The sequence below is a fragment of the Blastomyces gilchristii genome (assembly GCF_000003855.2).
Source record: "Blastomyces gilchristii SLH14081 genomic scaffold supercont1.21, whole genome shotgun sequence".
Taxonomy (NCBI): Eukaryota; Fungi; Ascomycota; class Eurotiomycetes; order Onygenales; family Ajellomycetaceae; genus Blastomyces; species Blastomyces gilchristii.
In genome coordinates, this window is record NW_003101662.1 from 284,789 (window position 1) to 298,516 (window position 13,728).

At 45.5% G+C, this 13,728-nt stretch overlaps 6 protein-coding genes across 6 annotated transcripts; 2 read left to right on the forward strand and 4 right to left on the reverse strand.

Annotated features, from left to right (window-relative positions):
• Positions 1–10: 10 nt before the first annotated feature.
• On the reverse strand, positions 11–1,946 carry BDBG_17687 (uncharacterized protein). The gene is made up of 4 exons (XM_031725347.1): positions 1,778–1,946; positions 1,435–1,698; positions 942–1,212; positions 11–885 (listed from the first exon to the last, which is right to left on the reverse strand). Exons 1-2 carry the CDS (start codon positions 1,876–1,878, stop codon positions 1,506–1,508), a joined length of 294 nt encoding a protein of 97 aa, XP_031580438.1. The 5' UTR covers positions 1,879–1,946; the 3' UTR covers positions 11–885; positions 942–1,212; positions 1,435–1,505.
• A 1,285-nt stretch (positions 1,947–3,231) lies between these two features.
• BDBG_17688 (uncharacterized protein) lies at positions 3,232–3,646 on the reverse strand. The gene has a single exon (XM_031725348.1). The coding sequence runs from the start codon at positions 3,527–3,529 to the stop codon at positions 3,284–3,286; it is 246 nt and encodes an 81-aa protein (XP_031580439.1). The 5' UTR covers positions 3,530–3,646; the 3' UTR covers positions 3,232–3,283.
• Positions 3,647–4,109: 463 nt separating this feature from the next.
• On the reverse strand, positions 4,110–5,456 carry BDBG_07874 (uncharacterized protein; the record flags this gene model as incomplete). Its single annotated transcript, XM_031723300.1, has 2 exons — positions 4,110–4,513; positions 5,235–5,456. 2 exons carry the CDS (start codon positions 5,454–5,456, stop codon positions 4,313–4,315), a joined length of 423 nt encoding a protein of 140 aa, XP_031580440.1. The 3' UTR covers positions 4,110–4,312.
• Positions 5,457–5,892: 436 nt separating this feature from the next.
• Positions 5,893–7,577, forward strand: BDBG_07875 (small G-protein GPA2; the record flags this gene model as incomplete). Its single annotated transcript, XM_002621611.2, has 6 exons — positions 5,893–6,022; positions 6,118–6,302; positions 6,378–6,541; positions 6,621–6,879; positions 6,949–7,286; positions 7,571–7,577. 6 exons carry the CDS (start codon positions 5,893–5,895, stop codon positions 7,575–7,577), a joined length of 1,083 nt encoding a protein of 360 aa, XP_002621657.2.
• Positions 7,578–8,926: 1,349 nt separating this feature from the next.
• Positions 8,927–10,252, forward strand: BDBG_07876 (DUF1713 domain-containing protein; the record flags this gene model as incomplete). The annotated part of the gene is made up of 2 exons (XM_002621612.2): positions 8,927–9,302; positions 9,444–10,252. 2 exons carry the CDS (start codon positions 8,927–8,929, stop codon positions 10,250–10,252), a joined length of 1,185 nt encoding a protein of 394 aa, XP_002621658.1.
• A 772-nt stretch (positions 10,253–11,024) lies between these two features.
• On the reverse strand, positions 11,025–13,715 carry BDBG_07877 (V-type proton ATPase proteolipid subunit). The gene is made up of 6 exons (XM_031723301.1): positions 13,433–13,715; positions 13,328–13,340; positions 13,027–13,156; positions 12,781–12,937; positions 12,587–12,690; positions 11,025–12,456 (listed from the first exon to the last, which is right to left on the reverse strand). The coding sequence occupies exons 1-6, from the start codon at positions 13,447–13,449 to the stop codon at positions 12,392–12,394; spliced, it is 486 nt and encodes a 161-aa protein (XP_031580441.1). The 5' UTR covers positions 13,450–13,715; the 3' UTR covers positions 11,025–12,391.
• Positions 13,716–13,728: the final 13 nt, after the last annotated feature.

The following is a 13,728-nucleotide window of genomic DNA, read 5'->3' on the forward strand; positions in this document are numbered from 1 at the left end:
TGTCTGAATGCAAGGATTAAGTAGGTCTTTTTGCGTTGCTGACGTATACAACATCATATTACTTTGTAGTTTCGAGCACAGAAACTGAACTGCTCATGAATGTCTGAAGCAGTTCCACAGCTTAATATTTGTAACTGAGGACGAACCTAGAACAGCTGAAATGTGCTGGCTACTTCCCGTCCATGTCAAATTGAGAACGTTCCCGGAAATTCTGGCTTTATAGATCGTCTTAATGCTACTCCTTTTAGACTCGATTTGGTTATACCTGGAATCAACCACCCCGGCAGAAGCACGAGTATATTCAAGTTTTTATATTTTAAATACATTTTATTTGCTGTTGGGTCCTTTCTTTTCGACGGCCGATCCGTCTTCTCGTCGAGCTATAGATTTCGAGTTTACCTAAGATATTTCTGGCATGTAGCCTTTAGCTGGCTCTAGTAAGCCGAGAAATCCTTTACCATAGCAATGGCGAAGATATCTTTATTGAAGTATAGAAGAATATCTGTCTCTTTCCCTTCGCAAAGATTCTTTGCCCACTGGAGCTTGTGGCCTACAATTGTCCACCCCAAATGTAGACTGGAAAAAGGTAAGCCTGGACATCGGAAAAATATCACGGGCAATATCATTGTTGAACCCTGTCAAGTGATGTCCCAGCAGATAAGAGCTGCAGTAGTAGTGAAGGAAATATAAATTTCCGGTAAGAACACGCATCATAGGGGATAGAAAGCGAGATTGCCACCGCTAAGCCAGTTGCGGTCCCTATTATTGATCAGGGTCACGAACTAGTTCAACTTGATGCACATGTACTGTACATGTACATGATCGAGCTCGTAAATAATGCTTCGGCAGCAATCAATTGTTGGATGGGGATAGCTGTCGAATGTACTATACGAGCGGATTTGTCAGCTCTACTTACCCAAGAATAGTTATAATATATTTACCTAACAACCAATAATCCCTGCATACTAGAGGCTTCAAACGGACAAATGTTGCAAACAGAGAATTATTGGCAGCGAGGGAACCAGCCAATGCTGCTGCATCTACAGTCTGTAGTTCGTGATTAAATGGTTGAAGAATATTTTCTGGGGTCTGATTAACGATTTAGAATGTTCGACGCGGGTATGTGCAACCACGGGAGGCGCAGATGAGTCGATGCTAGTCCATCGGAGCTCCGAAACTCCTCGTCTAACAAAGGAGTGTATCGCTCCATTCCTGCAAAAAGAATGGAATGCATGTAAGAAAATAGTGCGCAGACTGAGGGAACGATCGAGTTCAATAATTGTGGCTTAAAAAGAAGAAAAAGAATATTAAACTGTCCGAGAACAGTGTTACGATCTGCAACCTGAGCCAATAATAATTGTATTGTTTGGAAACGGATTGAGCAAGCGCGGGAGGACGAAGGCAAGGAGAAAAGGAGAGAGGGGGGGTAGAGACCACTATATTATTCGTCATTCCACCAGTATTCATGGGTGATGATACACCAGTCCCTTCAGTTTTGATGCGCTTCATCGCCTCGCGAGACATGTCCGATGATCAGGACCGGAAGGTAATCCGCCTGCCGGGAGAGACACCTGCCCCGCTGGTTTTCGGTCAAGCAGGTTGGTTAGGGACTGGAAACTAGAAAGTGGCGAAGAAAGACGAAAAATGAGAAAAGATTCACACAAGATTGGCAGATATATCCGCCGAGCGGAGGGTGATCTGCTCGAGATTTCAGAGAAGTTCCACAGGAAATAGTAATGGGAACCGGCAACTTGTTCCTTCTGCAGAAGGGAATGACCTTTCCTCATTAGTGAAGGATTGTCTGCAGAGAACCAAAGCGCGCTCAGTCTTCTCTTCCTGAGAGGAATAACCGCGACTGGAGACACAAATCATTTGCATTGAAAGTGATACATGTGAAGTTGAGTACTCCGTACTCTGTAGACTTTCAGGTGGTCGAGACGGATAGCAATACTTTGGCGCCATACTTTCGGAAGTAAACTCCCGTGAAATGGTTTGACTAGTATTGGTAGGGTATCCCCTCAACTGCAGGCGACGACACAATTAGCGTCGTGCCTTACTGCCTTGATATGGCCAATAGGAAAGCTGAATTAGAGGCTTCCAGCCAATAAGCAGTCTTCCAGCCAATAAGCAGTCTTCCAGCCAATAAGCAGTCATCAATTGGGTTGGCAGAAAATTACACTAATTGTGTCGTCGTCTCCAGACGAGGGGATATAGATCGATGCTTTGCACGACGAAAGAAAATCCTCAACCCAACGCGTGAGTTATTTAAGAGAGATATAATAAAAAAAAAGCATGGGACCGCTCAATTGGAGCCACTTCTCACTGGGTGTATCGAATTCCATGAATAATAAGTCAACGGATTTGTTCAGGGGAGTGAAAACGACCAGGATTGAGCCGCGATGCCGCAATCCTAGCATCAACCCATGTCCAGGCAACTCGCAATCTTTGTTTCAGAGTCGCTACTGCATGGTTCCAACCGGAGGCAGCCGCAGACGCGGGGATTATACGGACCGGACGCGAGAGCGAGCGGTTTTGGTTTCATGATGCAGCCTGATTGGATTGTCAGGCTGAAAATTTTCCCGGCCATATAAGTAGAGCGTTATGCCGTAGAGAGAGTTAACGGGCACTTCGTCTCTCATTTATTTTCACAGTTCTCAGGATGACCACTCTCACGCAGCGTTTGAACATGGCAGGGTTATAAGTGGTGCTGTCGCTAGGTCCTTAAGTTCAGCTGACTGAAAATGAAAATTGTAAACAATCAGAATTTTTATTTTCCTGTGGTTCAGCCATTTGGAAGTGGTGTAGGTTTTAAAAATGGAAGATGACGAAGCAAGCAGTATAAATTCGAAAGCAAACCATAATAGAAAGCGAGCGAGTAAGCAGAAATATTTGGAGCTATGGAGCTTTCTAAGGTGTTTTGAGCAATCACCGCCAATGGGGCAATCATTCCTGTGTGAAGAATCATTTTGTTTGCTGGTCGTTTCCGTTCCACCGCACCCCTCATAAAATCGAAAACATCAGAAAAGCCCTGAGCTGATGAGTGGACGCTGGTTTGGAAGCCACAGGACACAGGATGTGAATGGATGAACTCCACCCCAATGCCCGTGTCTTCGGATTACGGGTTATAAGAAACCCGATAATTCGAAGCAGAAAGGTGGCGTTCAAAGCGGAAGATCATCACAGAAATTTTGCATCCGTTCCTCAAGGAAAGAGTGTCAGCTCTAACTAAAATTCCTCAACAGCGGGTGTTAGTTAACGTCTTTTCTTGGCTGGCTTGGTCGAATTATGGGCCAAGATTGCAGGAGGGGCTCAGCTGGCTCACAATGCGTTCTGAAACGCTGAACCGTGCCAAAGGAGCCAGCTCTCTGAAAATCTTCAACGGTTTGGTCATCGAGGCGTGGAGACTCAGGTCGGACCAGCTAAATAGCGTCAATTTTTCGGCAATATCCTCAGTCACCTTTTCGCATCCTGTTGTCAGAAGTGCAAGCTCTGCTTTTCTTTTTTGTCGTCTGCGCTTCTCTTTTGCCATATTCGCATGTTTTCATATTGTCATTCCAAATTCCTTCCATCGCGGGGCTTGCCTGGGTAATAATAACAATGGCAAACGGATTTTGCCGAGATTCTTGTCTGCCATACAGTAAAATTACTGGTAGGTAGGTCGTGAAAGGCGAGGCAAAGAGTGTGACAATTTCATTGGCTTGACGATCATGAGTGCATGAATACGATTGTCGTTGAATAATTGGTGGTAAATAATTTGCAGGAGATGTTCTCTGATAATCTGCTAGGTCTCGACACACCATGCGAATAAGGCGAAGTGAAGAAAGTTTCACGGGATGATAACTGTAATAATGAGTTGTTTATTAGTTGTAAATAGGTGACACGGTGAAGCGAGATCCTACAAGGAAATATTGTTTTAACCTCCATCATGCCGCTTAGGACCCCATGCAATGGGCAAGACAAGAGTCATATACCCATAATGGAATGGTGAAACGCGATTCACGAATTTCCTCTATCCTACATAAAACCCACATGGGGACGAGCCGACACACCGTCCCGTCGCCATTTATTCGGGATAGCCATCTGATTGGGTAACGGACGCTTGTTCTCATGCTGATAGGTTTTTCTGATAAAGATTCCCAATCGACCCTTGAAAAAGTTCTTGGCTGCTTCCAGGGCTGGATTAGCGGGCCGGAAGGCTAATGCAGCTAAGATCATAGTACGCTGTTCGGCCAATTACTGCCCGTATTTGCAGACAATGGTGCAATGGATAATTTGATAATTTGATAATTGGGCGGTGGCTTGATGGCGAACCTTAAGCCGCCAGCAGCAGCCCATCCCACCCAGGTTCGATGGCTGAACGTTCCACGGTTTGTTTCCGCGTGCGCCAGACCTGGGAGATCTGTAGGTTCAGTAGGTTCAGTAGTCGGAGTAATAGTCGTAAATCCTGCAAGAACTTGATGTCAATATAGGAAACGTAGGACAACAGGATGAGGAGGAGGAGGAGGGCAGGCATCTATATCTAATCACAGACTGATCGCCAATAGCAGTAGCTGAGAATTGCCATTCAGCCACCTTCCACCCTTTGCACGACCCTGAGCCGCCTCGCAGACTGGGGAATGTGCATGGCTGCGAGTCTGAGATGGATGCTGGATGCTGGATGCTGGATGGAACTAGCCGGCCTCCTGTTTGCCCATGCGCGGCTAGCACTGACTAGTGGACATTGGACAGCAAACCCGCCGAAACAACGACAACTCATTATTGCATTTCTTCCCTGACAATCATCACACAGCCTTCTCCCAACAACAACAACAATAACAGCGACTCCTCTACCATTCTTTCTCGCCAATTCACCGCGTCGTTGTGGAGGCCGGTGCTGCGTGAATGGCCTTGTGTTGCGCGATAGTATAGTCAGTCGTGGCCTTTCCCCCTCACATCTCACTCACCCTTAATCTCCATCGCGATCCAAGCCCAAAGAAACTCCTCAGTGAGCGCTGCGTTTCTCTCAAGCAATAGCCCCTCACACAACGTCAAAACCGGTTTCAATCGACAATTCAACGGCCATTAACCCATCGCATATTTCGTCCCACGTCACTTGAACTCTGCAAAACCCTCGCTCTCGGACAGGTCCCCGTTTGTTTCCCCTGCGCTACTCTTTCGCCGCTGTATGGCGGACATATAAAGAGCACAGAGCACAGAGCACAAGGCTAGACCTCCAGCTGTCAACTGCATCATACTTCCTTCGGGTTATTCGGGCCCGTTTTGCCTGGTCGTACTATTTTCAGCGGGGCATTGGAGCCGCGGGAGGAGGCGCATTGTCGTACCAAACGGCACTTGGTTACCCCACGAGTAGATACTGCCATACGGTTCTTGTGCCACCGGGATTCTGCGTTATTATTCGTTCCCGATATCTTCAAGAATCTCATATCTGCTGACTTATTACCGGTATGTGCTCCCATTCTTCGGCTTCCCGCACACGCTTAGCCACGGGGGCCAGAATGCGACAATGTTTGGCTTCCCCGTGCTCACGCGTGGGCTGGTGGTTTTACCCTAAACCTAGCATGCTGATCGAATTGTGGTATGGATAGACGGCGATTATTAAAGATTGTATTAATTCGGTATGTATGGGCCAATGTATAACTCTATTCGCGATGCCTGGATGTTTTACTTCCTTATGTCAACCCACTCCGGACCACCTCTTCTTCCGATTGTAAAGGGATCTATAAAACCTATAAAATGAGGAGGCCGCCGATACACCCCTCCCCTGCGAGGAGAATGACTGCCCCTGATGCTTGTCGATTTGGACCCTGGATGGGGACTTGGTTCCATTTCTTCATTATATCAGCTAATCACCCTACGTTTATATTGAAAGGTTCACGCATTCGCATACAAACCATGGGTTGCGCAAGCTCTACCCCTGTCGATCCACAGGACAGGATAGCAGCTAGGCAAACAGCTACAATCGATAAGATGATCCGGATGGACAAAAAGGTCCAAGATCGGACAGTGAAGATTCTCCTGCTCGGTATGTCAAACAAAATCCCATTGTCACCGAGTGTAATTTTATATGTCTGCATAATTATTAGCAGAGCGGTCATGTTTTGATATTTCTAATTTTAGGCGCCGGTGAATCTGGCAAGTCGACCATTATTAAACAAATGCGAATTATCCATGCCGGCGGTTTCCCAGAAGATGAACGACGACAAACCCGCGCCGTCATTTACTCTAACTTGGTGGTGGCATTCAAGGTCCTGCTGGATATCATGCGGACGGAGAACATTGACTTCGAGCACGAAGCCACAATGGTATGTGCCTTAACTTGGATTTTAGTTGCTTAGAAACCACCACTGTCGGCCCTTACTCACATGGACGTCTTGTAGCCACAAGCCCAACTATTAGACTCAACAGAGCCGGATGTAGATTCGGACGAGGCTTTCAGCGACCTCGCCATCAAGGATGCTATGCAGGGAATGTGGCAGGATAAAGGCGTACAACAAGCTGTGTCACGAGGACACGAATTTGCACTTCATGATAATCTTCAATAGTGAGCATATCCAAGGCCTTGGGCATGGCAGCTATCAAAAGGACGGGGGGGAAGATTCCAAACGCTAACAATTCCACAGCTATTTCAAATCTCTCGATCGCGTGTTTACCCCCGGATGGCTACCCGACAATCAAGATATGCTTCATTCCCGACTCCGAACCACTGGTATCACAGAAACCTTATTCGAATTGGGTCAAATAAATTTCCGAATGATGGACGTTGGCGGACAACGGTCAGAACGAAAAAAGTGGATTCATTGCTTCGAAGGAGTGCAATGTCTCTTGTTCATGGTTGCCATGTCAGGTTATGACCAATGTCTTGTTGAAGATCAGAATGCGGTACGTCTAAAACATTCCGTCGTAATCGATGCATGCGCGAACTAACAGAATTGATGTGCTGCAATGTAGAACCAAATGCACGAAGCTATGATGCTTTTCGAATCCTTGGTAAACGGGGAGTGGTTCAAACGGAAACCAGTAATTCTATTCCTCAACAAAATTGATCTCTTCAAGGAAAAGATTGCGATATCTCCAGTCTCGAAACATTTCCCCGACTACCAAGGTCCGGAAGGCAGTTATGAGCCAGCCATCAAGTTCTTTGCCGAACGATTCCGCGGCATCACCCGCGTCCCTGAACGGGAAATTTATATCCACCGCACGAACGCAACGGACACCACCCTTCTAAAAGCCACGATGGATTCCGTGCAAGACATGATTATCCAGAAGAACCTTAACAACCTGATTTTGTAGGTGCACAATTAAACATAAAGTCTACAGCACCATCTCTACACAGATACATCATCTTCCTTCACGGGACAGACAATAGAGTCTTGAAAAATCACTCTGAGTCCGATATCCCCCTCATCCCCCTTGCTCCTCCCTTTCCCCACCTATCCAATTTTCCTCTTCTCAAATCTACATCCTTATTAACAATTCTTCTTCGTTACCAACGAAATGGATTCTGACTTTTTCGGTTGTCTCTACAGTATTGGCAAATGACCCACTGACTAATACCCATATTCCTACGTAGGCTCTAACAAAATCTGGATCATTTGTTATGATTGCCTTCACAAAGATTTGCTTTTTTGTCTTTATTCTTGTACTTTCTACAACCAACAAGGTCGAACGCATGTAACTACACTCTTCAGACCCATGTATATTTTCCTTGCTAGCTGTTCTATATCTTCGCTTTTCTGGGGTTTTTTTTTTTTTTCCTCGTCTTCATACCATTCTACGTTATACCTTATTCCCCTCTACATATTTCTACGTTATTCCTCTCTACTTATCGTTTCTTCTCTTTATTATTTTCTGACTCTGGGCATATGCGCTACAGTGCGCTCTTATTTCCCCTCGGCTTTGACAACTGAATAGCCCCGACGATTATGTTTTTTTATTCTTTTTTTTCTTTAGCGGATGGCATTTTCCTCTGCTCTTCGCATGTTCTTACACAACTATTTTTCTTCCTTCACGAACCCTTAACTGGGCATGAGATACCTGGGAAATGACCTGGCTACGGCCTTGAATTTCTGTTCCATATTCGGCTTTATATTCTCTTTTTATTAGAGGGATTTCATCATGTTTTACCTATTCTTTATTTTCTTTTTTCTTTCTGTCAATTCTTTTCCTTTTCTGTACTTTTGAGCCCAAAAACCTACTGTCGGTTTTCCTTGTTCTTACCGAGGGCATGGCATAATAAGGGTATACTTTTATGTTTGTCCGTCGCTCTATTTTTCTGTTTTCCCTGGCTCTATGTACCATTATTACCCCTTCTCTCTCCCTCCCAGCGACTAGTTTGTTGGCAAGTTACCCCCATCTCACCTCTTCCGCATTGCTGAGTACAGAACCAGGACATCTTAACGATGGCGCGATATATAATATTAAACGGCAGACGACGTCGAAACTCCTCGAATTGCGATTTGGTCCTCGAGAGCAGGCTGCATGGCGTGTTTGTTTTTTTTTTTTTACATCTCCACTGTCCGCTCCCTCCCGCTTTTGCCCTCCCAATGTTATTTTTCGTACATGTGAATTATCACATACATAAGCACACTTACACTTTATGGTTTACTATATATAAAAAGTGATATGGGGAACTACACAATTTCATCTACTCTTCAGATATTCCAGGTCAAAAAGAAAAGAAAAGAAAAAAAGAAAAATTAGATTATGTAATGGTGGCAATTCTGCGCTTGTCCCGGTTAGGAATAAAACTCTAAAGGGCTTTTGCTCTTTCACTCTTTCAACATCCAACCTTCACATCCGGAACAACGCTCCAGCAGCATTCCATTCTCTCCTCTCTCTCTTCGTCCTCCCTCCTCCATTTAACTGCGCACTCGCACAAGAGTTTCTCTTTACTAAGCTCGTGCGACTGCATTTCAAGATACCAGCCATGTTCTCGTCGTCGGCTCGCTTCGTCGCTCGATCGAACCCGGCCATCTCTCTCCCGGTTCCGGCTCGTGCCTCCACCGCCGTGATCGTCACTGCAACAGGTGGCCTGTCGAGTCCCCGTAGCCAGCAACGTCGATACTCATCTTCGAAGCCTCCCGTTCCCCCAAGCGACGGCTCCCGGGGCATCGATGCTTCGTCACAGTCTCCCACCAAGAGCGTGAACCCGTCGAGCAAGGAGGGTGCCGAGAAGCGCGAGGGGAAAACGGCGAAACGACGAGGTGGCAAAGATAGCAGCAATGTCTCCGCCAAATCGAAGAATAATGAGCCCTTCCTAAACCTCCCCAGCGTGCCCTCTACACAGCATCTTCATCCTCATGGTTAGTTTGTGACTCAACTCTGCGAGCGTTCATCTTCTTTTGCCGCCCTCCGAGCTCCAACATTGTGTCACGTGGTTTTCCATTTGAGCGATGACACAATTTTAATGGAAAATGGGCTTTTTGGCTAATATCTTGCTGCAGATATCCATGTTGCATCCTTCTTCTCAGCGCATCGACCGATATCCGTCACAACCTCCGTACCATCGAATTCCAACCCAGACGCCTTTAACGCCATTTTCTCATCGAAAAAACCGTCCAAGCCTCGTCCCAACGATGTCATATATACTCTCTCCTCAGCAGTTAATTCTATTGAAGGGGTATTACCCAGTACCCAATCCAGTCAATCTATAGGAAACAACAATTTAAGAAATGCTATCTCCCAGGGATCTGCCAAAACCGTCGAACCCGACCACCTAAGCAACGCCGATGACCTCCCAATCGAAGACCTCCGTATCTCCATCCAGGACTTCGCGAAGAAGCTCCGGCCTTTCAACCCCCCGCCACCCCCAGTTCCCATGGAAAATTTCGGCGAACAGGATAGCGCTACAGAAGCCGAAGCTGCTGAAGCCGCCGAATCGGAACTCCATGAAGGCGTGAGGGAACAAAGCTACTCCACCATCCTCACGATCACCGAATCCACACATGGTGACGGCCGCAAGACCTACGAAGCTCATAGCTCCCCCCTTGTCCGAATTGATAACAAGGACGCTCCGTCATCCTCCAACTATGAGGGTGAAAAAGTGATCCAAGACGAGGGGGGCTCGTTTTCGATATCAGAGCCGGAGATGGATCATCACCGACAACAACATCGCGTGCCGCGCTTGATGGGGCGGAGAGTCTACTACGCCATCAGCGTCAAGAGGCAGCGTAAGCTGAAGATGAAGAAACATAAACACAAGAAACTGATGCGGAGAACGAGGATGTTGAGACGGAAATTGGAAAAAGCTTAAAGGACCCTTTTGTTTTAGTATCAGTTTTTATGATTGCCCTAGTTTCCTAGTTTCTTGGCTTCTGTTACCATTTTGTATCTGTTTTCCGGTCATTAATGGGGATTTTCTAATTTGAACTTCTCCCTGGTTTATCTGGGCTTCTCTCCGCTGTTTCTCTCTCCCTTCCTCTCTCCGCGCTGTTCGAGTCATTTCTCTCCCCTTTCTGTTCCGCCATCCGTGTTTGTGGCGTAGCATCTGTGTTTAGGCTTCCATATTCTTTTTTTTTTTTGTCTTTTTCATTGTTCCGACTGCCTTAGCTCTATGCCTTTGACTTAAACATATATACATATACAATCCATGTCTGTCCTTCTAAACCATAACTTGACGGGCTTTCTGCTACCTACTCAAGGCTATACTATACATACATGAATCAATATCATTCTCGACTTTTTGTTATTGACATTTCTATTTACTTTTGCCGGGTTTGTATTCTTTTTTACTTTGTCATTTTCCCTTTCTTCCGCTCTGGGGGTTCTCTGATCTACGTGGTGGTGTATGTTCTTAGTATTCTCCAATCTTGATGGTTCAAGGGCTATCAGGGTAAGATCATATGTTTTGTTTCCTTCTCCTGGAGCCTTCTCTTTTCTATTGTGTGGGTACGCGCTCTTCAGAGGCCTGCATGCCATGATAAAAAGCATTCGATATACGGAATAGAAAAAGGACAAGCCAAAAAAAAAAAAAAAAAAAAAAAAAAAAAAAAAAAAAAAAAACCCGCTCATGATGGGATAGAAACGAGAGAAATTCCATCCTACAAAGATAAGACGGCTTATTGAATGAAACCAACGTTATGAGTATAAAATTGTGCTTGTTACAGAACTATCCATATCTCCATTAATCAATATATCCTTTACAATAAGCATAGTTACTTGTACTATTTCACACCAACTATTCTATGGATTTGCGACAAGGTAGACCTGCTTGCTACATGTAATCGCGCCCTCGGAGAATAATGTCACTCGCTCTGCACATAAAACTGCATCCATCCACCAACAAATCCATCTCTTGAAAACACAAATAAGGCCGACATGAAGAAATAAAGCAGCAAATGAATGGTAAAGATGATAAATAACCGAGAAATAAATAAACCATACAGAAAACGAGTACATATAACAAAAGAGGAGAAGAAGGCAATAAAAAGTGAGAGAATAGGATTCAAATATATTCACTGAGCTGCCAAAATGACCCAAGGACCCAAGGACATCATGTCCTCATGGCCTTATATCCCGCATCCAGCAACTCTCCAGCCCCCTCCACTACTCTGGAAATGCAAAAACATAGTTACCGTGGGGGAAATAAAAGGGGGAAAACAGAGACAAAGAAGTAAACAGGAAAAAGGGAAAAGATACGGGAATACAAGGATGCGTCCATTGTAAGCCCGCGTCTGTAGCTCTAAAAGTCAAAACAGGAAACCGGAACTAGGAAACCGATGCTTCATTCCCTCCACACGTTGCCATCTTAAAAAACAAATAATTGATAATCCTACCCTGTCCTTCCGCTTCCCCTCCGCATAAAATAAATCCATTCGAAAAAGATGAAGACAAAAAAAAAATGATATGTAAGATATACAATTACATGTTTCAGTTTTCCACATCCATCCCCTCACCATCGTTCACGAAAACCTGACGAACGAGCCAAGCCAGACAAAATATGTAGATGTATAATATTGTCCCATAAATACGGACACAAACAGACAAGACAGACAGTCAAAACTGAGCTAGCACTTCCCGAAGCTTCGGGTGAAAATGAAAAATGCAAGATCACATAAACAGAAAACAGGAATAACCGCAGACCGGGGTGGGGGGTGGGGTATGGTGGAAATAAACATAAAGCATGTGGTGTTGCAAGGACGATAAAAGAAGAGTATGATATGGTAGAAGATATTGGAGTGTTTTATTGATTTCTCGGATGTGGTTGATTGTTATGATTGATTGTGGTTGATGATATATGTATCCAAACTTTGGTTGTCATGAACTTTTCGATTAGATGCGATAATCCCGGGTTGGTCTGGACTCCCTTGAACACAAGGTAGTTTGTTCATGAGGAGGGCCAGTTCCCAGGCTGTTTTAAAGTTGGCGGTTGATGGGGGTGTTGTTGAAGAGTTTAACAAACAGCATCGAGATTGGCGCGGGAGTTCATCAGGAGAGCTACGATGAGACCGTACAGACCTGTGTTGAATTGCATATTGTTAGGATCACGAATGATATATTTAAGGATTCATCGTTGAGGTCAAGAAATAGCAGGAGTGGGGAAGATACGATAGCAGAGGGAAGTAAGGAAAGGAAGGAGATAACACACCCAAAACTTCAGCGAAAATGAGAATCAAGATCATGGCGACGAAGAGTCTGTTTTGTTGAGCTGTTCCTCTGATACCCGCATCTCCGACGATTCCAATCGCAAAGCTATATCATATTGGAGGAAGAGGGGAATTTGTTAGCCTTAGCTATTCAAGTCTCCCCTAGATAAGTCTTAATTCGGATTGGAAAACATACCCAGCAGCCAAACCAGCTAAACCAACGGACAACCCAGCACCCAGCTGAATGAATCCAGTGTATAGTGGGAGATTTGGCCTTAGATCATTGGCAATGAGAACTGATACGACCAATCCGTAAATACCAATGATACCAGCCATGACAATGGGGACGATATCTGTTTGTTTCCACCGCAGAAGCATTAGTCTTTTTAAGCTCTGTGTATGCATATATATAAAAAGAGACATTTGGATAACGAAATCTTACTTTTAACAATCAGATCGGGCCGCAGGACAGAAGTTGCGCAGACACCGACGCCCGCTTTGGCGGTGCCATAGGCAGCACCGAAACATGTGAAGACGATGGCGGACGTGCAGCCCAGAACACCGAAGAAGGGCTAATTCGGGTTGTGAGTTTCCGGAGTCTACCGTTAGTACTTTGCTGCAAGATATGAAACAGGGCATGGGTGCGTGGCTACGGAGGAGGAGAGGATATCCCAACGCAAAGCCGCTCCGCGTCATGCAAAGCTATATGACAGTACGGTCGGAACGGGGTTTTTTTGACATACCGCGTAGACGGGGCTAGAGGTGGAAGGATAACGTTAGCGTCATGGTCTATAGGAAGTAAGATCTCTTAAAGGTTTTCAAAGGTACGTGGTTGGAGGACAGCTTACCAGAGATCTGTAGGCATTTTGGAGGTGGCAGGGGTTGAACGGAGCGAGTTCTCCCGGTTAGATATTAATAGCGGAGAGTCCGGTTTGATATGGGAGTCTCGTAGTAGAGATGGGGAGACGGGTGGGAGGAAGACGGTGGTGAGTGTCGAGGGTTGAGCTGGAGGTTGTTGCGGTTGGACTGGGTGAGGTTGGAAGGTTGAAGCCAAGGTTGAGAGAGCGCGCACTTGGCCAGGGCTGGCGGGAGCTGCCTGGAACGGCTTAGCGTTGTTGTCACGGGATATCCGTCACCTGATCCA